Here is a 25,686-nt window from a genome sequence, read left to right as displayed (position 1 = left end):
CCTCCTCGGGTAATCCCAGGATGGCTAGTACCAAGAAAGCTGCTCGGGCCTTCCCTTTGCATGACTCCATCCTAGAGCTTGTTTCGGCTCAGTGGGCTGACCCCGAGGGACCTTTGAGAGTTTCCAGGGCTATGGGGCAGTTATACCCTCTGCGTGAGGGACATATGGCTCAATTTCAAATGCCTACAGTGGATGCCCTAGTCACTGCGGTGACAAAGAGAACTACCCTCCCTGTTGAAGGAGGTGTTGCCCTGAAGGATGTTCAAGACCGTAGGCTGGAAACAGCATTGAAACGGTCCTTTGAAATTGCAGGTCTCACTGTTCAGGCGTCTGCATGCAGCTGTTATGCTGTTAGAGCCTGCCTAGCTTGGCTGCAACAGGCAGTGGCTCAGCCCGGAGATGGAGCGGAGCCCTTCTTGGATGTGGCTCCGCGGATGGAGGTGGTCTTGTCCTTTCTGGCTGATGCCCTTTATGACCTTGTCAGAGCTTCGGCTAAACAAATTGCAGTAGCAGTGGCGGGTCGCGGACATGGCCTCTAAGCAAAGGTTGGTGAAGTTGCCTTTTAGAGGACTTCTCCTATTTGGTGAGGAGTTGGAGAAAATTGTGAAAGGCCTGGGTGATCCAAAACCCCAGCGCTTGCCCGAAGATAGGCAGAGGCCTTCCTCTAAGGGCCAGGCGGTCCACTCCTCGTACAGACCTCGCTTCCGTGAAGCTAGAACGTACAGCCCGGGACGTTCTGCTGGGTTCACTTCACGTGCCCGTGGTCAGCAGAGGAACTCCTTTCGCTCGGACAAGCGTTCCGCAGTCGGTGGCTCAAGACCCTCTCAATGATGGTGCGCCGGCCCTCTCCTCGATGCCTGTCATCGGAGGACGGCTTTCCCTCTTTGTCGAGGAGTGGGCCAAGATTTCCTCAGATCAGTGGGTTCTGGACCTGATCAGAGATGGATACAGAATAGAATTCAACGCCCCAGTAAGAGACGTGTTTGTGGAGTCCCGATGCGGTTCTGCCGTCAAACGGGCGGCGGTGGAGGAGACTTTACAAGGTCTGATTCAGTTAGGGGCAGTGACCCCGGTGCCTCCCGCCGAGCAAGGCTGCGGCCGATACTCCATCTACTTTGTGGTGCCGCGAAAAGGTGGGTCCTTTCGCCCTATTCTGGACTTAAAAGAAGTGAACAAGTCCCTGAGAGTGCGGCATTTCCACATGGAATCCCTGCGCTCCGTCATTGCGGCGGTACAGCCAGGAGAGTTTCTCACGTCTCTAGACCTGAAAGAAGCTTACTTGCACATACCGATTTGGCCCCCGCACCAGAAGTTTCTGAGGTTTGCGGTGTTGAGAAAACATTTCCAGTTCAGGGCCTTGCCTTTTGGCCTCGCCACAGCTCCCCGAACCTTTTCGAAGGTAATGGTGGTAGTAGCTGCTTTTCTCAGGCGAGAAGGTATCAGGGTTCACCCGTACCTAGACGACTGGCTCATCAGAGCAGACTCTGCAACAGAGAGCTTACAAGCTACAGCCAGAGTGGTCTCAGTACTGCAATCTCTAGGCTGGGTCGTCAATATGGCCAAAAGTCACCTGTCCCCTTCACATTCTCTAGAGTTTTTGGGGGCCAGGTTCGACACAGTCTCGGGCTATGTGTTCCTACCCGAGCTAAGGCGGTGCAAGCTTCAGAATCAGGTCCGTCTGCTCCTGAGGATGCCCCGCCCGCGAGCTTGGGACATTGTCCAGCTGCTGGGATCGATGACGGCCACGATGGAAGTGGTACCCTGGGCGAGAGCGCACCTGAGACCTCTACAGTATTCCCTACTCCGGAGATGGTCTCCTATTTCTCAGGATTACCAATGCAGACTTACTTGGCTCCCTGCGGCCCGACTCAGCATGGAGTGGTGGCTCTCGGACAGCATGCTGCGGTGAGGAATGCCGCTGATGCTCCCCATTTGGTGCCTGGTGGTAACAGATGCCAGCCTGAAGGGCTGGGGCGCACACTGCAAGGGGAAGCATGCCCAGGGTCTATGAACACCCGAGGAGTCGGAGTGGTCCATCAACCGCCTAGAGTTGAAAGCGGTGTTTCAGGCGCTTCTGGCCTTTCAAGTGACCCTGGAAGGATTGGCTGTCAGAGTGATGTCGGACAACACGACAACGGTGGCCTATATAAATCGACAAGGCGGAACAAGGTGCAGAGCACTAGCCGCGCAGGCCGAACTGATTTGCCACTGGGCCGAGCTGCATCTTCAGTGTCTGTCGGCAGCTCATATTGCAGGTCAGAGCAATGTGCAGGCCGATTATCTGAGCAGGCATCAGATCGATCCAGCAGAATGGAATCTGGCAGACGAAGTTTTCCTGCAGATCTGTGCCAAATGGGGCAAGCCCGTGATGGATCTAATGGCGACAAGTGCCAATACCAAAGTCCCGTGCTTCTTCTGCAGACGGAGAGATCCTCGCTCGGCGGGGTTGGATGCCTTGGCTCAACCCTGGCCTCCGGGTCTACTTTATGTGTTTCCCCCATGGCCCTTGATAGGGCGCCTGCTCTTGCGGATTCGGCTGCACCCAGGAGAAGTGGTCCTCATCGCCCCGGATTGGCCAAGGAGACCTTGGTATGCAGACCTCCGACAGATGTTCCTGGAGGCTCCTCTGCCGTTACCTCTGGTACTGAACCTGTTGACTCAGGGACCGGTAGCCATGGAGGACGCCGGCCGCTTTGGTCTTACGGCATGGCTATTGAGAGGACGCAATTGAGGGATAAAGGTTATTCCAATAAAGTTATTTCCACTCTCCTGCAAGCCCGCAAGCTGTCCACTTCCGTGGCTTATGCCAGGATTTGGTGCCTGTTTGAGTCTTGGTGTGCTTCCAGAGCCATTGCTCCAATGCGGGCTCCTGTCTCGCCGATTCTGGACTTTTTGCAGGAAGGTGTACAAAAAGGCTTGGCCTATAATTCCCTGCGGGTGCAGGTGGCAGCGTTGGCCTCCCTTCGTGGTAAGGTGGAAGGCGTGTCTTTGGCTGCTCACCCAGATGTGTCACGGTTTCTCAGAGGGGTGCTTCGGCTCCGACCTCCAGCTTGGAACCTGGGGCTAGTTTTGAAAACCCTGCAGGCATCTCCTTTTGAGCTGCTTCGGCGAGCATCGGAGAAAGATTTGACACTGAAGGCCGTTTTTCTGGTGGCCATTACCTCGGCGAGACGGGTGTCAGAGCTCCAGGCGCTGTCCTGTAGAGACCCATTTCTGCAATTTTCAGAGTCCGGAGTCACGGTTCGGACTGTGCCTTCCTTTATGCCTAAGGTGGTTTCAGCCTTTCACCTAAACCAGCCTATTTTCTTGCCCTCTTTTTCAGAGGAAGAGTTTCCAGAATCTTTTGGGCAGCTGCACCTTTTGGATGTGCGCAGGACTCTGCTGCAGTATCTGCGAGTTACTAACTCTTTCAGGACTTCTGATCATCTGTTTGTTTGCTATCCGGTTCTCGCAGAGGGTCTCCAGCGTCTAAAGCCACTATTGCCCGCTGGCTCAAAGAAACTATCTTTTCAGCTTATCTGCTGGCCGGCAGGGTTCCGCCTGTAGCCTTTAAGGCACATTCTACTAGAGCGATTTCTTCCTCTTGGGCTGCAACTGGAGCACTCTCTCTTCAAGAGATATGCAGTGCAGCAACATGGGCTTCTAAGCTCTCCTTTGCCCGACATTACAGGCTGGATGTGGCTGCCAGGAGGGATGCGCGTTTTGGTGCACAAGTGCTAGCGCGTGGTGTGGCTTGTTCCCACCCTATCTAGGGATTGCTTTGTTACATCCCATACGTAATGGCTTAATCTGCTTGATGACAAGGAAGGGAAAATTAGGTTCTTACCTTGGTAATTTTCTTTCCTTTAGTCATAGCAGATGAAGCCATGAGCCCTCCCTGTATGATTGTCTGTATGCTGTGAATCTGTTTTTCAGGTTCTGTTCTAATTTCCTGAAGTTCCTTCCTTGGGAGAAAGTTGGAAAACAATCTTCAGGATTCATGTTCAGTTTAAATTTAGGAGGATGAGTTCATTCCCTCCAGCATGTTTTTTTTGGAGGATGTGTTGATTCTCTCCAGGAGGCGCGTGTGTTCCCCTCCAGTTCTATAAATAGGAGGATGAGTTCATTCCCTCCAGTGTGTTGGGAGGATGTGTGATTCCCTCCAGGAGGCGCGTGTGTTCCCCTCCACTTATACAATAAGGAGGATGAGTTTATTCCCTCCAGGAGGATGTGCATTCCCTCCTTTATGAGTTCATGCCCTTGTGATGGGCCATCGTTCGCTGTGAGGAAAACTCTTGTGATTCCCATTGCGGTTTGCCATACTGCTTTGGAAGCTTCAAATACTGAAGAGGCAGTGGAGCTAGCTGGCCAAGAGGGCACTGTGAAAGTTTGAGTGCTCTCTATCTCCCCTGCTGGTTGATGGACATAACCCATACGTAATGGCTTCATCTGCTATGACTAAAGGAAAGAAAATTACCAAGGTAAGAACCTAATTTTCTCTTTCATTGGTACTTTAGCAGCCATCTCCGAGCCCAATTTTGTAATATACTGTATCTGTCCATTGGTCATTTATTTTGTATTTGGTGAGGTTCTGTGTTTTTTAGTTTTCTTAGTGGGTTTTTTGTTGTTTTAGGTACGATCCTTGTTTAAGTTTTAGCCTAGTAGTAAATTTGCTCTTGCTCGTGAAGTCTGTAGAGTTTTTTGTATTCGTTCACTATATGCCTGGTATTGGGAGGGTTTTTGATGCTGATTGAGATAATAGAACTTTTTTTTTATATCAGAAGTTCAATGGGGAAGTGTCCTGGCTCTGGCTTGCACTCACTGTGTTGGGGAAAGGGTTAGTGGGTTCTGCAGTTACAGAATGTGTGGGTTTACCATTGTGTGGTTCACATATGTATATTAGGGGACTGAGGGATGAAGAGTTTAATGTCTTATACTCCCCCACCCACGCGCCCCCTTGATGTGGCCTACAGGTGTCAAAGTTGTCTACTGCATTTATTTGGTAGATGTCTCCTTTCTCTTTTCTTTGCAAAAAAAATTGGCAACCCTATTTATTCAGGATGTTTTGCATCGTGAAGATTTCTTTAAAGATACAGAATAATTAATTGATGATTTCTTCTGGAAATACTGTAGCCCTTTGTAGGGGGATCATGAATAGCATAGTGGTTAGAGTGCCAGGCTGACAATTAGAGAATGCTTGTTCAACTCCTTCATCTCATTTCCTCAGGTGAAAAAATAAGATTGTAAGTTCTTGGGGACAGGGATACCTGGTGTTCTTAAATATAATTCATTTTGAGCTACTGAAAAAAGTGTGAGCTAAAGCCAAAAACATTTGCCTTTAAGAATGTTGATTGAATTGCATCTTTTTCTCTCTTCATAATGTACAGTGGTCTGGTTAGCAGTTTACAATTTCTTTGTTTCAGAATTGTAATTTCTGTCTTGCTGGTTGTATCCACTTGATATCAAATCATATCAGTTCTTGTATACCTCTAAAGTCCCCTTTTTAGGGTTCAGTGCGGTTTACGTAATGGGTGTGACAAAGCAAAAAGCTGTTGAAGTATGTACATGAGTCAAAAGAACTTAATCAGGAAGTCTGGCGGATAATATGAGGAGACAGACATCATAATGGTTTTTATGAAGCAGTCTTTGGGAAGAGAGAGGTTTTTAGCCTCTTCCGGAAGCTAAGGGCAAACTGTTTAGCAGCGTGGTGGTGTGGGTTTCCTCCTAGAAATCCTTTCTCCCAAGATATCCTCCCTTTTAAGGGGAGACAAATCAGCTGTTCAGTTGTTTCAACAGGATTAATTGCCATCAGTCATTTCACAGATGGCTTCCTCTCTGCAGATGGCAGATTCCCTAGTCAAGGAGACAACAGACAGTAATCCATTTTGGAGGGCTTGAAGCCTCACAAGTCCTTTTCCCCTTTGCAAAATGCTATGCAGGATGATCCTTGTCGAATGAGAAGCATTAGAGGAGGTGGTGAAAGTAGAAGGTTCATGGGAAAGATTTTTCCAGTACTGTGGGAAGATTTGGACCAACAACGCTGTTGTCCCAAAGTGAATGCCCTGGGGATGGCCATTACCCAAAAGACAACTATCCCAGTTGAGGGTAGCTTAACCATAAAGGAGTCGCATAACAGGAAAGTTTAAAGCACTCTTCAAGCAGAGGTTTGCATCTTTGGCACTGGGGCTCCAAGCTGTGATATACAAGGCTGGTATAATCCTCTTGGTGGATCCAGCAGCTCCCAGAATCTCTTGAGACAGCATGTCTGGAGTCTGTGGTGGCCTTTGTCGATGAACACTTTATTTGATCTTGTCCTGATCAAAGCCAGGCCTGTGGCATAGAGATGACTGGCTCCAAAATTGCTCAGTCAATTCAGGCTCCAAGGTGTGCCTCGGCCAGCTTCCTTTTCAGGGTAAACGCCTGGGGAGCAACTTGGAACATTGGTTAAGTACTAGAGGTGAAGCGAGACCATAGAACTCCCTGAGGACCACACTGTCTTCCATGAATGATGTTTTCAGAGAACTCTTGTGCCAAGGAGAAGGTTTTGTTTTTGTTTTTTTAACTTGAGCAAGCAGGCTTCCTCCTTGTTCGTGCATTTGAGTCATTTCAAGAAGAACCAGTCTTTTTTGAGAAGCATGTAAATCTTGAGATGGGGCTGGGTCTTTGGCCATGGAAGTCGAGTTCCCAGTGAGTCTACCTTCACCTGTTTGGAGTGGGTCAGTGTCATGATGGATTAATGGGTCCTTGTTCGAGCACTGTTAAGCTCTGGAGTTCACAGAAACTCTTTCCAGTGCCTTTGTGGTTTCTTCTTGTGGGTTGGTGCTTAATAGAGGCAGCTGAGATTCTTCAGGACCTTCATCAGTTAGGGGTGAAAGGGGTTAATGCCACTCTTTGGGTGTGTGTTTCTGTGTGGAAAATCTGCAGTCAGTGATTGTGGTGCTCTGGAAAGGTGAATTTGTTTTCTTTGCTCAACTTTTCAGAGGCCTTTCTTCAAATCTCAATTTGGGAGCAGTATTAGAAGTTCCTTTGCTTCTCTGTGTTCAGCTAGCACTACAGTTCAGAGCACTGCCCTACAAGTTATCCACAACTCTGAGAACCTTCTTGAAGATCATAGTGGCCATAGCAGCCTTCTTGCACTGGGAGATAATATGAGTTCATCCGTAATAGGACAACTGGTTGATCTGTGCAAAGGAAAAGGCCAGAGCCTTCACTCGTAGGGTGGTTCAGGTGTTTGCTTTTCTCACAGTTTACTATCTAGCCCAAGCTATCTATTGCACTCTTTATCTCTGGAATACCTGGGGACATGGTTTGATACAAGCATCTGCAGTGTATCCGATCAGGAAGATAATGAACAGGGCTGACTTCTCAACTCCAAAACTTCCAGGTCCAGGGAACTCCAAGAGTCTGGGATTGTTTTCATAAGAACATAAGAATAGCCATACTGGCTCAGACCAATGGTCCATCTAGTCCAGTATCCTTCTTCCAACAGTAGCCAATCCAGGTCACAAGTACCTGTCAGAAACCCAATTAGTAGCAATGTTCCATGCTACCAATCCCGGAGCAAGCAGTGGCTTCCCTCATGTCCACCTCAATAACAGACTAGGGACTTTTCCTCCAGGATTCTGGATTTTATGCTGTGGATTCTGGATGTTAGTTCCTTGGGCAGGAGCTTATACAAGGCCCCATTTTATCCAGATGTTCCCCTTGATCACAAGAGTAGAAAGTTTGCCTTTTTCTATTGGCATCAGTCAGTAAGTTACTTGCTTGGTGGTGTGCTCCATCACATCTGCTCAAGGGCATGGATTCACAAGTAGATAGTAGTAACTATGGGTTGAAGGGGCTCACTGTCGAGGTATGGTGAAGCAGGCTCTCTGGTTGAGCCAGGAGACGGGTCCGGTCCATCAACTGACTGAAGGCCAGGGCCATATGTTGATGGAGTTTGAGGTGAGAAATTTGTCAGACAGTATGGCAACAGTGGCGTATGGCAACAGGAAAGGAGGCAACAAGAGTACAGTGGTGGCACCGGTGATTGCCATACTCTCTCAGTGGGCAGAGAGACATCTGGTAGCCATGTCAGTGGTTCACCATAGCAGGAGTATAAAATGTTCAGACAGACTTTTTAGTTAGAACATTTGGATCTGGGCAACTGGGAGTTGGTCTCCTGAGCATTCTTGTTGTTGGTGAATCATTGGGGTACCAGTCTATGACTTAATGGTGTCTGCAGAAATGCCAAGGTTAGGTGATTCTTCAGTCAGAGAAGAAATCTGGGTACTCAAGGAATTAATGCACTGAGCCAGCCCTGAACTTTGCGCTCCAGGGGCTGACTGAATTTGTTTTGGCTTTGGCGCCAAAACCGGCCTGAAATTTGCATTTGGCCTTGTTTTGGCTTTGGCTGAAAATGTTAGTTCGTTTTTGACTGAAACGTTTGGTTATGTCCCCCCAGAACCACCCAAAGGCTGCTGCGTCGACCCTCACCCCACTCCCCTCCATCTGTAGACCAATGCCGATGACTCCCTGGGCCTGCCTTATCACCTAGTGGTCTAGTTGCTAGTTAAGGAAGTTGGAGGGAAGAAATGAGGGCTGTTCTGATTGGGGGACTGGTCTAGTTTTAGCTTCAGTTTTGGCTGAAACTGAGTGGTGAATTTTGGCTGCAGATTCAGTTTCAGCTGAAAAAAAAAAAAGGGTTTTGGTCACGCCATAGTCCACTCTAAAGGTTCCCTCACTGGAAACCTTTTGTGCAAAAGGCTCTTGTTGGATCCAGACCCCTTTTGCTTACAACCTGGCCCTTGAAAGATAGATATTTGGAGCACAAAGATTATTCTTCAATAATAACCACATTCCTGAAAGCACAGATGACCTCCACCTCTCTGGCTTATGTTTGGCTCTGGTGCATGTTTAAGACTGTGTGTGAAAATCAGGGCTCCCTGGCACAGCAAGTGAGCATTCCTGTGGTTCTGGACTTTCTGCAGGGAGGTCTCATGCTTAAGATTGCTCAGGATTCAAGTCATGGCTCGGCTTATTACCGAGGTTGGGTAGAAGGCGCATCTTTGCATCTCATCTGGACAGGGCTAGATTTTTTGCATGGGGTGAAATGATTGAATTCACTGCACCAGGTGGTGATGCTACAATGGAATCTTTCTGTAGTCTTGAGTTGGTTGGTAAGTCCAACTTTCAAGCTAAGTCCATAGACCGCTACTAAATGGATTTGGGAAAAATCCAGAATTTTGGGAATAACATGTATAGAATGTTTGTACATTTGAGAAGCTTGTCAGGTGCCCTTGACCTGGATTGGCCGTTGTCGGGGACAGGATGCTGGGCTCGATGGGCCTTTGGTCTTTTCCCAGTATGGCATTACTTATGTACTTATGTAAAGATTTGACATTGTAAGCTGTGCTTTTAGTGGCTGTGTGCTTGACTAGGTGTGTGTTGGAATTACAAGCTTTTCTTACAGAGATCACTATTTTACTTTCTTGACACTCACAGTGCCACCTGTTTTTTTTTTACACCTAAAGTCATTTTGCCTTTCTCAATTGATTGACTTATCTTTTGGCCTTCTGTAGGGTGGACAGGGACAGTGACTGTGTTTTTTGGACATTCCCAGAGTGTTGCTTCTGTACTTGAAAGTGTTGAACCTTTTTCATGGGTCGAGTCATCTTCTGCACAGTGGGCTAGAGAAAGGGATGCTGCTTTTAAGGCCTCAATAGATTAGGGAAGCAATTATTTCAGTTTGTCTCTTAAATTGAAAAAGGTTTCACCCACTATTTGGTTGCACTCCACATGGACCAAGGTGACATCCTGGACAGAAGCTAGGTAGTTGTCCTTGCATGGTCATCGTTTCATTCTTTTATCAAGCATTATGTGCTGGGTAATGATTACAATGATACCATGCCTACCTACCACTATGCTCCAGTATTTATAAAGTTCATAATGTCTTAGGCACCAGACATCTTCAATCAATGATTTCTTACACTTTAAGTTCATGCTGACCTCCTTCCAATCTGCTCTTTTACGTGCCAAACAGGATTATTATATCCAACTGACCAACTCTCTTGGCTCTAATCCTCGACTTCTCTTCACCACATTGAACTCTCTCCTCAAGGTGCCCCCTCCCCCAACTCCCCCTTCATTATCTTCTCAGACCCTTGCTGAATTCTTTCACAACAAGGTTCAAAAGATAAACCTTGCTTTCTCTACCTCACCACCTCTCCCTCCACTAGTCCGTTCCCCTCTCTCTCCTTCCCCTCATTCCCTTTCCTCCTTTCCTGAAGTTACTATTGAAGACACTACATTTCTCCTTTCTTCCTCAAAATGTACCACCTGTTCCTCTGATCCCATTCCCACCCACCTTCTTAATGCCATCTCTCCTGCTCTTATTCCTTTTATCTGTCACATTCTCAACCTCTCACTTTCCACTGCGACTGTCCCTGCTGCCTTTAAACATGCTGTGGTCACACCTCTCCTTAAGAAGCCTTCACTCGACCCTACTTGTCCCTCTAATTACCGACCCATCTCCCTCCTTCCTTTTCTCTCCAAATTACTTGAGCATGCTGTTCACCGCCGCTGCCTTGATTTTCTCTCCTCACATGCTATTCTTGACCTACTACAATCTGGTTTTCGCCCTCTCCACTCAACCAAAACTGCGCTTACTAAAGTCTCCAATGACCTATTACTGGCTAAATCCAGAGGTCAATATTCCATCCTCATTCTTCTTGATCTTTCCGCTGCTTTTGACACTGTCGATCACAGCATACTTCTCGATACCCTGTCCTCACTTGGATTCCAGGGCTCTGTCCTTTCCTGGTTCTCTTCCTACCTCTCCCTCCGCACCTTTAGTGTTCACTCTGGTGGATCCTCTTCTACTTCTATCCCTCTGCCTGTCGGCGTACCTCAGGGTTCTGTTCTTGGTCCCCTCCTCTTTTCTATCTACACTTCTTCCCTTGGTTCATTAATCTCATCCCATGGCTTTTCCTACCATCTCTATGCTAATGACTCCCAAATCTACCTTTCTACCCCTGATATCTCACCTTGCATCCAAACCAAAGTTTCAGCGTGCTTGTCTGACATTGCTGTCTGGATGTCTCAACGCCACCTGAAATTAAATATGACCAAAACCGAGCTTCTCATTTTCCCCCCCAAACCCACCTCCCCGCTCCCCCTGTTTTCTATTTCTGTTGATGGCTCTCTCATTCTCCCTGTCTCCTCAGCTCGAAACCTTGGGGTCATCTTTGACTCTTCTCTCTCCTTCTCTGCTCATATCCAGCAGATTGCCAAGACCTGTCGTTTCTTTCTTTACAACATCCGTAAAATCCGCCCCTTTCTTTCCGAGCACTCTACCAAAACCCTCATCCACACCCTTGTCACCTCTCGTTTAGACTACTGCAATCTGCTTCTTGCTGGCCTCCCACTTAGTCACCTCTCCCCTCTCCAGTCGGTTCAAAACTCTGCTGCCCGTCTCGTTTTCCGCCAGGGTCGCTTTACTCATACTACCCCTCTCCTCAAGACCCTTCACTGGCTCCCTATCCGTTTTCGCATCCTGTTCAAACTTCTTCTACTAACCTATAAATGTACTCACTCTGCTGCTCCCCAGTATCTCTCCACACTCGTCCTTCCCTACACCCCTTTCCGTGCACTCCGCTCCATGGATAAATCCTTCTTATCTGTTCCCTTCTCCACTACTGCCAACTCCAGACTTCGCGCCTTCTGTCTCGCTGCACCCTACGCCTGGAATAAAGTTCCTGAGCCCCTACGTCTTGCCCCATCCTTGGCCACCTTTAAATCTAGACTGAAAGCCCACCTCTTTAACATTGTTTTTGACTCGTAACCACTTGTAACCACTCGCCTCCACCTACCCTCCTCTCTTCCTTCCTGTACACATTAATTGATTTGATTTGCTTACTTTATTTATTTTTTGTCTATTAGATTGTAAGCTCTTTGAGCAGGGACTGTCTTTCTTCTATGTTTGTGCAGCGCTGCGTACGCCTTGTAGCGCTATAGAAATGCTAAATAGTAGTAGTAGTAGTAATCAGAATGCATCTCAGTGTCTTCTCTGCCTTTCATGCTCCAGCTGATAGCCTTACAGCTTCATGAAAGGACTTCATGTCAAACTACATAAGTCTCCCTGTTCCATTGCACTTTTAATCTTGTTTTTAGCTTTGCTTATGAAGGCACCTTTTGAACCACATGAGTATGGCTGCGAAAGTAAGAAGAAAGTAGATTACAGGAGATGGTTAAAAATAGCCCAGTGTGGTCATGCTTCACCTATGGAGAAGTAACCAAAGGGGAGATTGAAAAACATGCTTCCCCTTAGTAAAAGTAAGGATGCTGGCAACAGCCATGGCATTCTTTCACAGAAGATTACCCAAATGGGGTGATGATGAGCATGGAGGAAAAGGTGTGCACCGGGGTCAGAAATGATAAAGGACTGTAGATGAAGGTTCTGGAGGAAGATGGCTGAACCTAAGGACCTAGGGAGATGGCTGGAGTGCTGCTTCACAGTGGGATTTTTCACAGTTGGATCAAACTATTCATGTTTCTTTTAGAAAGTGACTGATAACTTCTTATCAGAAGACTATTTTCAACCAGTAAGGAACCAGAGAACTTTGATGCAACAATAATACTACAATGGAAGATCAAAATGAGAGCAAATATTTTTAAAAGGGAAATGTAAGGAGCTATTTTGTTAACAAAAAATTTTTAACAGAAAATAACTTCCTTTAACTGCTTTGATTTCAGCTGTTTGGAATGAAATATAAGAGTATGTGAGCAAGATATGAGATTTTCTTTATTCTGTGTAGAAAACAATTATTGCAAGAATTACATGACTAAATTTGGTATCGCACTTTAATTACAGAAAATCAAGATGGTTTACATCAAATGGTTCATGAACGTCTGGGTGAGCTGCTACGTGTGTTGAAAGCTGTGATAAATAAACATCAAGCTCTCAATTCAGTTGATATTCTTGGTGCTGCAGGAACAGTCATTGCAAAGGTGAAAGGTAAGGATGTAATGTGCAGCTGTGGTTTGTTTTTTTTTTTGTTTTTTTGTTTTAACTTTTTCTACTTTATACAGGTACATCTGCTTAGTTCAGCCCTGGTAGTGGTTCATTATCTGGGCCTGCAACAAATATGTTCATTGTGCATGTGTGGGCCAAGAGGTATATGCATATAGCATTCTAGCATAAGCTGGATCCAGGGCACTGGAACAAGAAAGAAGGGAAAATGGGCCAGGCCATGCAATATAGCTGTGTAGGTTAAAGCTAAGGGAATATGGATGGATGAGTGTGTCAGTCAGCTGGCTGTGTGCCTTGGTAAAGTACAGCTGAGCAGTGACCACTGATGAAGTAAGAGGAGATGTGCAGAGGGGGAGATGTGCAGGGAATGAAGAGGAAGTTCTGGTGTGGTAGTAGTAGTCTGATATACCACTATTAAAATATATCACAAAAGTTTGCAGTGCTGTAGATTATAATTTATTTTTTTTTTTTTTAACTGTTTTATTGATGTCACAGTTTACAACATGCTTAGACAATAAACATAAACTTAATATTGATCTCTGTTTTCTTTAACAGACCTTTGACTAAAGTGTCATCAAATTTTTCTGTGAATTTTTTCTCCCTCTCCCCACCCCCCCATCCCCCCCATCCCCTTGCTTATGGTTCAACAATGTGTGTTATTTTTTTTAACAAGTCTACATATTAACAAGCATTTACATCCACAGTTATATACAATGCAGTTCCACATCATTTGCTCTCATTCCAATATATTCTGTTCAAATCACCTAAATTAATGCTATTCCCCTTTCTTGTTGATCTCCTTATGTCCAATCTTTGATCTTTATTCCCCCCCCTTTCCCTTAATCACCCCTTCCTCTTCCTCCTCCCCCCTCCCTTCCCCCCTCCCAGCAACTCTTATATGCCAAAACCCGTATCTGTCATCTTATAGTATTGCCTATAAGGAGTTAACAATAAGACTACGTCCTTTCTGTGTCATCTTATCTAAGTAACATCCCCATATTTTTAAGAATCGGGTTTTCCTTTTACAATGTCCTTTGGCTTCTTTGGCCTCCCAAACCAGCAATTGATGCACTTTGTTGCGCCAATGCCAAAAGGTCGGCGGGTTGGCTACAGTCCAATGTTGCATGATACATTTTCTTGCTACTAGATATAGTTTTCGGCACAACAGTGTTTTGTCAGCATTTAATCTCCTTTGTGTTTCATTCATATCTAATACCAGTTGTAATGGATTCATGTCTCTTCTACTACTCACCACCCCTGAAAGATAAGTAGTTATTTGCCTCCAATAGCGTTGTATTGGCACACAGTCCCACAATGCATGGTATAATGTATTCTCAAAATTATTACATTTTAAACACATAGCTGTTTCAATTCCCCCCGATTTAAACAGTTGCACTTGGGTAAAGTATGCTCTGTGTAATACTCTGTACGCACACTCTCTATAGTCAGCTCCTCCTATTATATATGGGATATTTTTAAGCTGTGTTGTCATATCCCATGTGTCCAATGCCCTTCCCACATCCTTTTCCCATTTCTGCCGGATCTGCGTCAAATCTTTCCCCGGGGCAAGACTCCACAGCTTTTGATGTATTTGTGATATGGAGGGGGCATGTTCAGTAATCTCATCAAAGAAAATCTTAATTTGATTTCCTAATTTTTTATTCAATAATTCTTTGTTTAGTGATTGTATATAGTGCTTCAGTTGGCAATGTGCATACCTATCTCCCCAGCTTTGTTCGTTCTGTCCTATCAACAGTGTCAGCGGTTTGATGCCGCCCATTGCATCTAAAACATCTGCTAGCTCAGTTACCCCCAATTGTTCCCATCTGTCAAAAGTTTTGTTTTCCATCCCTGGTATAAAGGCTGGGTTCCCTTTAATATTGATAAGTTCAGTGATTTTTGAGTCCCCTCCCAGCAATGTCCCTATAAACCTCCATGCTTCTCTTATTGGTTTAAGTAGTACATTATTTCTATGTTTTTGTGGTATTTCTGCATTCCTCAAGTGTAGTAGTGTAATAACGCGATATGGACTAAAGAGCTCTTCTTCTATCTCAAGGGGTGTATGTTCTTGAGTTTGGCAAATCCTATCCCTCACATGTCGTAAAAGGCAGGCCATATTATAAAATTTAATGTTGGGTATTCCCAGTCCTCCCTGTTTCCAACCTCCCAACATATATTGTTGCTGCATCTTAGCTCGTTTCTTGTCCCAACAAAACCTAAACATTAACCGATATAGTTGTTTTATATCTTTCTTTAGTAATGCTATAGGCAAAATCTGTAGTGCATAAAGCCACCTTGGTAGTATGACCATTTTTATAAGGCTGATCCTCCCCGACAGGGATAGCGTCAAGGTGCCCCAGTAGTTTAGTTGTTGAGAGGTCTGTTCTAATAATTTTGCTACATTTAATTGATATGTCTCTCTCGGTCTAATTGGTAGCAATATACCCAAGTACGTAAAGGGATTATGTGTTTGTTTCAAAGGGAATCCATCTAGCCATAAGCTTTGGATACTCACATTGATCGCCAGGGCCTCCGATTTGTCCATGTTCAGTTTGAAGCCTGAATAATCTCCATATTCGCGGAAGATCTCTAAAAGATCTTCAAGTGTCTTCTTTGGTTTTGTTATTATCATTAACAGATCATCTGCAAATGCAGCCAGCTTGAAATCCTGTTTCTTAAATTGTACCCCAGATATCGCTTTACAATCATATATATCCCTTATAAGCGGGTCCAATTGGAGCGCAAAAAGAAGGGGCGACATAGGACACCCCTGTCTTGTTCCTCTACCAATCTGTATTTCTCCTGATACATTGCCATTTATCAGTATTTGCGCTCTCGGTAAGTTATACAATGCTCTAAGCGCTTGCACAAAATTGCCATTGAATCCATATTTTCCTAGCACCGAGTATAGAAAGGGCCACTCCACTCTATCGAATGCTTTTTCTGCGTCAAAGCTTATCATTAAAGCTTGTTCTTTGGAGTGCCCCAATCTTTCCAAGGCCGCCATAATGTACCTTATGTTTTTCGTAGTTGATCTGCCTTGTACAAATCCTACTTGCGCTGGATGTATAAGCTCAGGTAATACTCTGCCTAGTCTATTTGCTAGTATTTTGGCAAATAGTTTTGCTTCCTGATTAAGTAGAGAGATAGGTCTGTAAGATGTGACTAGTTTTTCGTCTCTTTTAGGCTTAGGAAATACTACTATTCGGGCCAGGTTTAAATGCTCAGGCATCTTACCCTTATCCATCCATTCATTAAATACCTTAGCTAGGGTAGGAATCACCGAGTCCCCCATCAGCTTATAAAATTCCGCTTTATAGCCATCTGGGCCTGGGGCTTTGTCTGTCTTGCTCTGAGTTATGGCCCAGGTTACCTCCTCATCACTAATCTTAGCATTCAAATGATTTTGGTCACTGCTTTGTAACCTCGGAAGGCGTAGGCCCTCTAAATAAAGTTCACCTGGTAGTCCCTCCTGATCCGTAGCCTTATAAAGCTGTTGATAATATGTTTGGAAAGCTTGCCTGATCTCATGATTAGTGTGTATAAGTGTCCCCTCTGTAGTTTTTATAGCTGTTATATTTCTGGATGCACTCTTAGGTGCTATGAGGCGAGCTAGGTATTTGCCCCCTTTATTTCCATGTCTATATAGTTGGAACCTATAATAGGCCTGGGATTTTATTTCTCTCTCATGTAGCAGAGAATTCAGAGCTGTCTGCAGGGTCACTATCTCCTGTCTAGTCTTGTTACAGGGGTTCGTGCCGTATTGTCTATTCAAATAACGTAGTTGTTTTTCTAGCTTCTCAATTTCTCTATCTCTTGCTTTTTTATATTGCGTTACATAACTTATAATTTCACCTCTCAATACGGCCTTTGCTGCTTCCCAAAAGTTGGTCACTTCTTTTACCGAGCCTTCATTAAAATGTTTATATTCGGCCCATTTTACAAGTAAGTATTCTTTAAATTTTTCTTCCCTTATCAAGTATGACGGAAACGTCCAGCTGTGCATTCTCTCTTCTTCCCCTCTTCCCCTCCATGTCATTCCTATCACCGAGTGATCTGATATTACACATGGGTCTATATAGGCCGCCGTAATATCTGTTAATAAGTTACGGGATATCAGTAGATAGTCTATTCTTGAAGATGTACCGTGTGCTCTGGATTGATGTGTGTATTCCTTGTCAAATGGGTGCAGTGTCCGCCAGACGTCAATTAAATCAAGCGCTGTACAAAGATCTGGAATTCCTCTAGTATCCACATTTCTCATTTTAGTTGGGGGGTGTGATCTATCCAGGATTGGGTCCCAGGTCATATTAAAGTCGCCTCCCAATATTGTGGGTAGCGAGTCCAGCTGTGTGATCTGTTTAAGTACCCTCTTGTAAAATTTTTGATCTAGTATATTAGGAGCATAAATGCTTCCCAGAAGCATGTTCTTTCCATTTATCGTAGCTATGCCCAAGACATATCTACCCTCTAAGTCTGTAATTATCCTGTGCACTTTAGTTGCTATCCCCTTTCGGATGAGTATTGCCACCCCTCCTTTTTTTCCTACAGCCGCCGATGCCACACAATCAGCTACCCACCATTTAGCTAGTTTGTCATGTTCTGTTTTGGACAGATGTGTTTCTTGGAGCATAACAATATCAGCCCCTATTCGCTTTAAGTGTCTCAGTATTTTTGATCTTTTGATTGGGGAATGTATACCCCCTACGTTCCATGATACTACTTTAATCTGTTACCTTTTGTAGCCAGTGTATTGTCTGCTGATTATATTTTATTTCTAGGAATCGCCGGCCCAGCCTCCAGCCACCCCTTTTAGTATGCAGTTTCCTTTCTATTAGTTGTATTTGGATTTTGGCTTTCCAATGAGTTGCTTTTGTCCCCCCCTCCCCCCCCTCTTCTCCGAGTTTGTCTCTAGCTGTTTGTGTTTTGTGCGTTGTCTTCCCCTTCCTTAGCTTCTCCCCTCCCTTTGTGTAGATTATAATTTAAATGGTAAATATACATCACATAATATTGAAATGTAACAATTTATAAACAATCAAAACAGAAGAAACTGTAATAACAGGAAAGCCTTCAAATCGGAAGTTTATCCAAATGCTTGTGAGAACCAAGATTTTAGACACCCCCTCTAAAAAAAACAAAACAAAACGACACATAGAAAGTTTCTGAACAAAGATTTTGCAGTAACACTTTCTAGAACAAAGGATCCTGATAAGAAAATACAGTTCCTTCAAGATGAATTTTACACATTGTCAGAACCACTGGTAAGTTTTATTATGATGAATGCAAAGGTCGGTACAGAACAAGTAATTAACTACTAGACACTGTAGTTATGTTAGTCAACAAGAGTCAAAATTTTAAACTTAAAAGTGCTCCATTCCACTGGGAGCTAATGAAATACTACACAAACCAGAAGTGATATGGTCACATGTTTGTATTTGATATAATGCTTTTCAGAATATAGCTAGCAAAGTGGTTTACAAAATAAAAACCACCAATAAAACTGAGTGACATTTTTTGCAATAACTTTTAAATGCAATTCATAGATGAACCCAAATACATGAGATCACAATACTCTTCTGGTTGGGGAAGCTTTGCAATGCGGTGTTAAGATTAGCCCCTTTTGTGACATCATCAGTACTTAACCAGCTTTGACCATTAAGGTACACCAGAACCTTGTATGTACTGCCTCAGGTGTTCCACCAAAAGGGCATGCTTAAGGGGCATGTTCTGTACCCTTAGCATGCTCCTCTGTGGGAAACATAGGCAATATGTAGGCTCTGTATGACTCTGAATATAATTATGAGTCATTGTGTTTTATAAAGTAAATTTATAAAAAGTATTTACTGTGTAGTATTTATTGCTGTTGCTAATAGGATTACTATGATTGATTAATGGGAAGCAGTATGAAGCCCAGCCATTATATCAGAATATCCCAGTGATTTTAATTTTAAAAAGGTATTAATTTTAAGTTAGAAATCTGTTTCTTAATTGAAGTTGAATAAAACTTTCTATTAAAAAGCCTATTTCCATAAACCACTTTAGTATTTTGAATAAAAGAACAGTCTATCAAATACCTGCCTTTATAATGTTTTTCTTGACAAATTTTGACTTATGATTTAAAGGTTTATTGATTCATTTACACCTCCTGTAGCCTAGTTGGCTAGTGCATTGGCCTGAGAATCAGTGGAACAGGGTTCAGTTCCCACTGCAGCTCCTTGTGACTCTGGACAAGTCACTTAACCCTCCGTTGGCCCAAGTATAAAATAAGTACTTGTATATAATATATAAAACAAACTGCCTTGATTGTAACCATAGAAAGTCAGTATATCAAATCCCATTGTCTTTCCCTTTTCCCTCTTACTCCTGTTTTCTTTTATTGCAATTTTAGGTCAGCGTGTAATAAGACTTTTTTCTCCTAAGGGATTTGATTGGAGCTTCTTAAGTGGGCTTGGCTTTTATTGTAGAAACATGGCTTACAGCTGATAACAAACCATAAACTATATTGCTAAAAAGTCCATTGTTAGTTGATTTCTGCCCTCCTGATAGTAATACTGTTCATAGTCCTAGACTACACAAAAACGGAGGAGGATCAACTATAGTTTTTAAGTTGGATTTTTACATTTATTTTTTTATACATACAGATTTGTTGTCAACAGAGGATTTAGAATTAGTGATGAGCAAATTGATGGTCAACTCTTTACGTGTGTCATTGGGATGGGACGACTTCCCTTTCCTTGTCATCAAGCAGATGAATCCATTACGAGTAGGTTGTGTCCATCAACCAGCAGGGGGTGATAGAGAGCACTGAAAAACCATAGTGCCTTATGGCCAGCTAGCTCCATCTGCCTCTTCAGTATTCTCTATCTCCCCAGCAGGGTGGTTGCAGCTTGTTCAAGCTCCTTCAGAAAATCTGCCTGGGGTGGCTCCTGTGCTTTTGCCAGTTGTAGCAGGGGTGTTGTGGCTGATGGTGCCCACTTTAAAGGCAAATAGGTTAGCCCTGTCCCTGTCTTTGCCCACTCTGTGGATGCAGGCACATAGGTTCGCCCTTTCCCTGCCTTTCCCACGCTACTGATCCTCCGGAGTTGGAAATTTGCCTCTTTCGTTGGTGCCTCAAACTTTCCTCACAGCGTTAAAAAAAAAAAAAAAAAAAAAAAAAAAAAAAGTTGCGTCGCGCTTTGGCACTGTGATCCCAGAAAAGAGATTTTCTTCTGATTGTGCAGCGTGACCGGAGCTCGGAGACTCGGTCTGGTGAGGTAAGAGCATTTTGTAGCTCCTCTGGGGAGGGCCCGTGTTCGGGACGATTTTGGCGCGAATCCGCCGTTTTCGGCGATGGCTGCTGAGAAAGTAAAGCGCTGTTCTGTTTGTGGCAAGCGCAGATCTGCAGCGGGGCTCTGTAAGGTGTGCTTTTCAGACAGTAGAGCCGGCCCGAGCATGGCGAGTGATGTTCCTTCCCGCGCCGTGGAGCTGGCAGCGGGCGCCATTTTGGAACAGCATGGCGCGACCCCCGCTGAGGCAGAGGGGTTTGAGCCTAGAGGGGTGCCTCGTGTAGAGGCTAATAAAAGAGCTGTTTCCCCCGGACTGGAACCGGGAGGCCAGGGTGAGCCATTTTCCCCTGAATTTGTTTTATTGCTGCATAATGCATACATGTTAAAAAGAGCTCTTCCGCAGGGGTCCTCTGCGGCCCTCCTTTCTGTATCCCCCGCAGTGGAGTCTGGCCTTGAATTACCGTCAGGCGCGTTTTCCCCTGACAGATGGCTGCAAGACAAGCACGGAAGGGTGGATTCCTCTTCAGAGAGTGGCGCACCCCCTTTTTCCCCCCCGTGGTCGGGATGTGAGGACTCTGAGGGGTCTGGCAGGCCTTCATGGTCTGGAGAGCCAGAACAAGGTGCAGGATTGCCACGGGATCCAGATGATCCTTCCGCAGTGAGGATTTTCCACCGCGATGAGCTGCCAGCGCTTATTACTGATGCCTTGTAGGTCCTCTCTATAGAAGATCCTGGGAGTACTGAGACCTCCTCCGGTAATCAGAGGATGGCAAGTACTAAGAAGCCTGCTCGAACCTTTCCTTTGCATGACTCCATCCAAGAGCTTATCACGGCTCAATGGGCTGACCCCGAGGGGCCTTTGAAAGTCGCTAGGGCTATGGAGCAATTATACCCTCTAAGTGATGAGCATTTGGCGCGCCTAGCAGTGCCTAAAGTGGATGCCCTAGTCACGGCTGTGACAAAGAAAACTACCCTCCCAGTGGCAGGAGGAGTTGCCCTGAAGGACATGCAGCACCATTGCCTGGAGGCAGCTATGAAACGGCCCCTTACGGAGGTGGCACCGTGGATGGAGTCGGCCTTGTCATTTTTGGCTGACGCCCTTTATGATCTGGTCAGAGCTTCGGCTAAACAGATGGCTGTACCGGTGGCGGCTCGCCGTCTTCTGTGGCTACGGCATTGGGCAGCTGACATGGCCTCTAAGCAAAGGTTGGTGAAGTTGCCCTTTCAAGGCCTTCTCCTGTTTGGCGAGGAGTTGGAGAAAATTGTGAAAGGCCTGGGGGATGCCAAACCCCAGCATTTACCCGAGGAAGGGCCACGGCCTTCGTCCAAGGGTCAGGCAGTTCCCTCCTCTTACAGACCTCGCTTCCGTGAAGCTAGAAGGTACCACCCAGGGCGTTCTGCTGTGTTCACTTCGCATGCCCGTTTTCAGCAGAGGAACTCCTTTCGCTCGGACAAATGTTCCGCAGCAGCAGGCTCCAGACCTGGAGTTCAAGGGCGACCCTCTCAATGATGGTGCGCCAGCCCCCTCCTCGATTCCTGTGATAGGAGGACGACTTTCCCTCTTTCTCGAGGAGTGGGCCAAGATTTCCTCAGATCAATGGGTCTTGGACCTGATCAGAGAAGGATACAGACTAGAATTCAATGCCCCGATAAGAGACCTGTTTGTGGAGTCCCGATGCAGTTCTGCCGCCAAAAGGGCAGCAGTAGAGGAGACCTTGCAAGGCTTGATTCACATTGAGACGGTTTCCCCCGTGCCTCCCACCGAATTTGGCTCTGGCCGTTGCTCCATTTACTTCATGGTGCCGCGAAAAGGAGGGTCTTTTTGGCCTATCCTGGACTTAAAACAAGTCTCTGAATGTGCGGCATTTTCATATGGAAACCCTGCGCTCCGTCATAGCGGCGGTACAGCCAGGAGAGTTTCTCATGTCTCTGGACCTGAAAGAAGCTTACTTGCACATACCAATTTGGCCCCCGCACCAGAGGTTTCTGCGTTTTGTGGTGATGGGAAGACATTTCCAGTTTCGGGCCTTGCCTTTTGGCCTCGCCACAGCTCCCCGAACCTTTTCCAAGGTAATGGTGGTAGTAGCTGCTTTTCTCAGGCAAGAGGGTATCCGGGTTCTCTCGTACCTAGACGACTGGCTCATCAGAGCAGACTCTGCAGAAGATAGTCATCAGGTTACAGCCAGAGTGGTCTCAGTACTGCAGTCTCTGGGCTGGGTCGTCAATATAGCCAAATGTCACCTGACCCCCTCTCAATCTCCAGAATATTGGGGGTCTGGTTCGACACAGCCTCGGGGATGGTCTTCCTACCTGAGCAAAGGCGGTGCAAGCTTCAGAACCAGGTCCATCTGGTCCTGAGGATGCCCCGCCCGCGAGCTTGGGACATAGTCCAGCTGTTGGGGGGGGGGGGGGGTCGATGACTGCCACTTTGGAAGTGGTGCCTTGGGCGAGAGCGCACCTGAGACCTCTGCAGTGTTCCCTGCTTCAACGGTGGTCTCCAATATCTCAGGATTATCAGTGCAGACTCACGTGGCTCCCTGCGGCCTGGCTCAGTATGGAGTGGTGGCTCTCAGACAGCATGCTGCGGCAAGGAATGCCGCTAGTGCTCCCCGATTGGTGCCTGGTGGTAACAGATGCCAGCCTGAAGGGCTGGGGTGCACATTGCTGGGGAAGGCATGTCCAGGGTCTTTGGACACCCGAGGAGTCGGAGTGGTCCATCAATCGCTTGGAGTTGAAAGCGATTTTCCAGGCGCTTCTGGTCTTTCATTTGACCCTGGAAGGATTGGCTGTCAGAGTTCTTTCGGACAACACGACAGCAGTGGCCTACATAAATTGCCAGGAGGCACTCAGTGCATAGCACTAGCAGCACAGGCCGCGCAGATTTGCCACTGGGCCGAGCTTCATCTGCAGTTTTATTTATTTATTTGTTACATTTCTATCCCACATTTTCCCACCTATATGCAGGCTCTGTCAGCAGTGTCTGTCAGCAACTCATATTGCAGGTCAGAGCAACGTGCAAGCTGATTATCTGAGCAGGAATCAAATCGACCCAGCGGAGTGGAAACTTGCAGACGAAGTATTCCTGCAGATATGTGCCAAATGGGGAAAGCCTGTAATGGATCTTATGGCGTCAAGCACAAATGCCAAAGTCCCGTGCTTCTACAGCAGACGGAGAGATCCTTGCTCGGCAGGGTTGGATGCCTTGGCTCAACCCTGGCCTCAGGGCCTCCTGTATGTGTTCCCTCCGTGGCCCTTGATAAGGGTGAGTACTCCTGCGGATTCGGCTCCACCAAGGAGAGGTGGTTCTCATTGCCCTGGATTGGCCCAGGAGGTCGTGGTATGCAGACCTCCGGCGGATGCTGGTAGAGGATCCCCTGCCTTTACCTCTGGTACCGAACCTGTTGTCACAGGGCCCGGTGACCATGGAGGACGCCTGCCGCTTTGGTCTTACGGCATGGCTATTGAGAGGGCGCAATTGAGAGACACGGGTTATTCCAGTAAAGTCATTTCCACTCTCCTACAGGCCCGCAAGCATTCCACTTCCGTGGCTTATGCCAGGATTTGGCGCCAGTTTGAGGCTTGGTGTGGTTCTAAAGCGATCGCACCCATTCGGGCTTCTGTCTCGCCGATTCTTGACTTTTTGCAGGATGGTTTACAAAAAGGCTTGGCCTGTAATTCCCTGCGTGTTCAAGTGGCAGCCTTAGCATGTTTTCGAGGGAAGGTCACTGGCCTCTTTCTGGCTGCTTGCCCGGTTGTGACACGGTTTCTTAGAGGGGTGCTTCGGCTCCGTCCTCCTGTGCGGGCCCCATGTCCGTCCTGGAACCTGGGGTTAGTTTTAAAGGCCCTTCAGTGTTCGCCCTTCAAGCCGCTTAGGCGAGCTTCGGAGAAGGATGTGACCTTAAAGACAATCTTTTTGGTGGCCGTGACATCGGCGAGACGGGTATCTGAGCTCCAGGCGCTGTCCTGTCGAGACCCATTTCTGCAATTCTCAGAGTCCGGAGTAATGGTACATACGGTGCCTTCCTTCATGCCTAAGGTGGTTTCAGCGTTTCACCTAAACCAGCCTATTTTTCCTGCCCTCGTTTTCTAAAGAGGAGTTTCCAGAAGCCTATGGGCAGTTGCACCTTCTGGATGTGCGAAGGGCTCTGTTGCAATATCTGCGCATGTCAAATGCCTTCAGGACCTCTGACCATCTTTTTGTTCTTTTGTCAGATCCGCGCAGAGGGTGTCCAGTGTCTAAGGCTACTATAGCCCGTTGGCTCAAAGAAGCTATCTTTTCAGCATATCTGCTATCTGGCCGGCCTCCGCCTGAAGCCTTTAAGGCACATTCCACAAGAGCGATTTCCTCTTCTTGGGCTGAAACTGGAGCACTCTCTCTTCAAGAGATATGTAGTGCAGCTACTTGGGCTTCGAAGCTCTCTTTTGCCCGACATTACAGGCTGGATGTGGCTGCCAGGAGAAACATGCATTTTGGAGCACAAGTGCTGGCGCGTGGTGTGGCTTGTTCCCACCCTATCTAGGGATTGCTTTGATACATCCCACTCGTAATGGATTCATCTGCTTGATGACAAGGAAGGGAAAATTAGGTTCTTACCTTGGTAATTTTCTTTCCTTTAGTCATAGCAGATGAATCCATGAGCCCTCCCTCAGTGGTTCATTATGTGATTCATGTTACTTTTATGTTTAGTTTTTCCTGTAGATATGTTCCCTCATTGGGAGAAGTTGGAAAACAATCTTCAGGATTTCTGTTCTGTTACAGGAGGATGGGTTCATTCCCTCCAGGAGGATGGGTTCATTCCCTCCTTTTAATTATAGCTCCAGTTTTGGGGCGTTCATCCGCTGTGAGGAAAGTTCATGCTATTATGCTTTGCGGTGTAACACTGCTTTGGAAGCTTCAAATACTGAAGAGGCAGATGGAGCTAGCTGGGCAGTGCTCTCTATGTCCCCCTGCTGGTTGAGGGACACAACCCACTCGTAATGGATTCATCTGCTATGACTAAAGGAAAGAAAATTACCAAGGTAAGAACCTAATTTTCCCATCTTGGTGGTCCTGTGGACCTCTACTAGGCATCCCCCCCAATCCACGGGCTAGCCTGGTGGTTTGGTGCCCCCCCCCCCAACCCTTCCATACCTAGAAAAGGGAGAGAGGGAGTAGCACTCCCTCCTGCGAGATCTGCCTCAAAATGGTGATGCAGTGGGTGGGGCTTCACTACTATATAAGGAAGAAACTCCCTTTTCCAGGTATGAGGGGGTTTTGGAGTTCTGGGGGGGGGGGGCACTCAACCACCAGGCTAGCCTTTGGGTGGGTTAGTAGGAGTCCCATTAGACCACCAAGGATTCTTTTATTATTATTTTTTTTTTTGGGAGGGGGGAATTTTTGTGTGTGGGAGAATAGGGGGGGGGGGGTGTCTGGAGGTTCACCAGACCTCCATG

The 25,686-nt window shown here is 46.3% G+C and overlaps 1 protein-coding gene across 2 annotated transcripts in view; it reads left to right on the top strand.

Moving 5' to 3' along the window:
• The window catches only part of ARHGAP29 (Rho GTPase activating protein 29), a 321,071-nt gene that overhangs the window by 101,658 nt on the left and 193,727 nt on the right, over positions 1-25,686 (top strand). For both annotated transcript variants that reach the window (XM_030206020.1, XM_030206021.1), the window contains exon 3: positions 12,830-12,973. In XM_030206020.1, coding sequence (XP_030061880.1) covers positions 12,830-12,973 — 144 coding nt within the window. The remainder of the gene's footprint in view (positions 1-12,829; positions 12,974-25,686) is intronic.

Source organism: Microcaecilia unicolor, chromosome 6 (assembly GCF_901765095.1).
Source record: "Microcaecilia unicolor chromosome 6, aMicUni1.1, whole genome shotgun sequence".
Taxonomy (NCBI): domain Eukaryota; kingdom Metazoa; phylum Chordata; class Amphibia; order Gymnophiona; family Siphonopidae; genus Microcaecilia; species Microcaecilia unicolor.
This window is presented reverse-complemented; position numbering and strand designations above follow the sequence as displayed.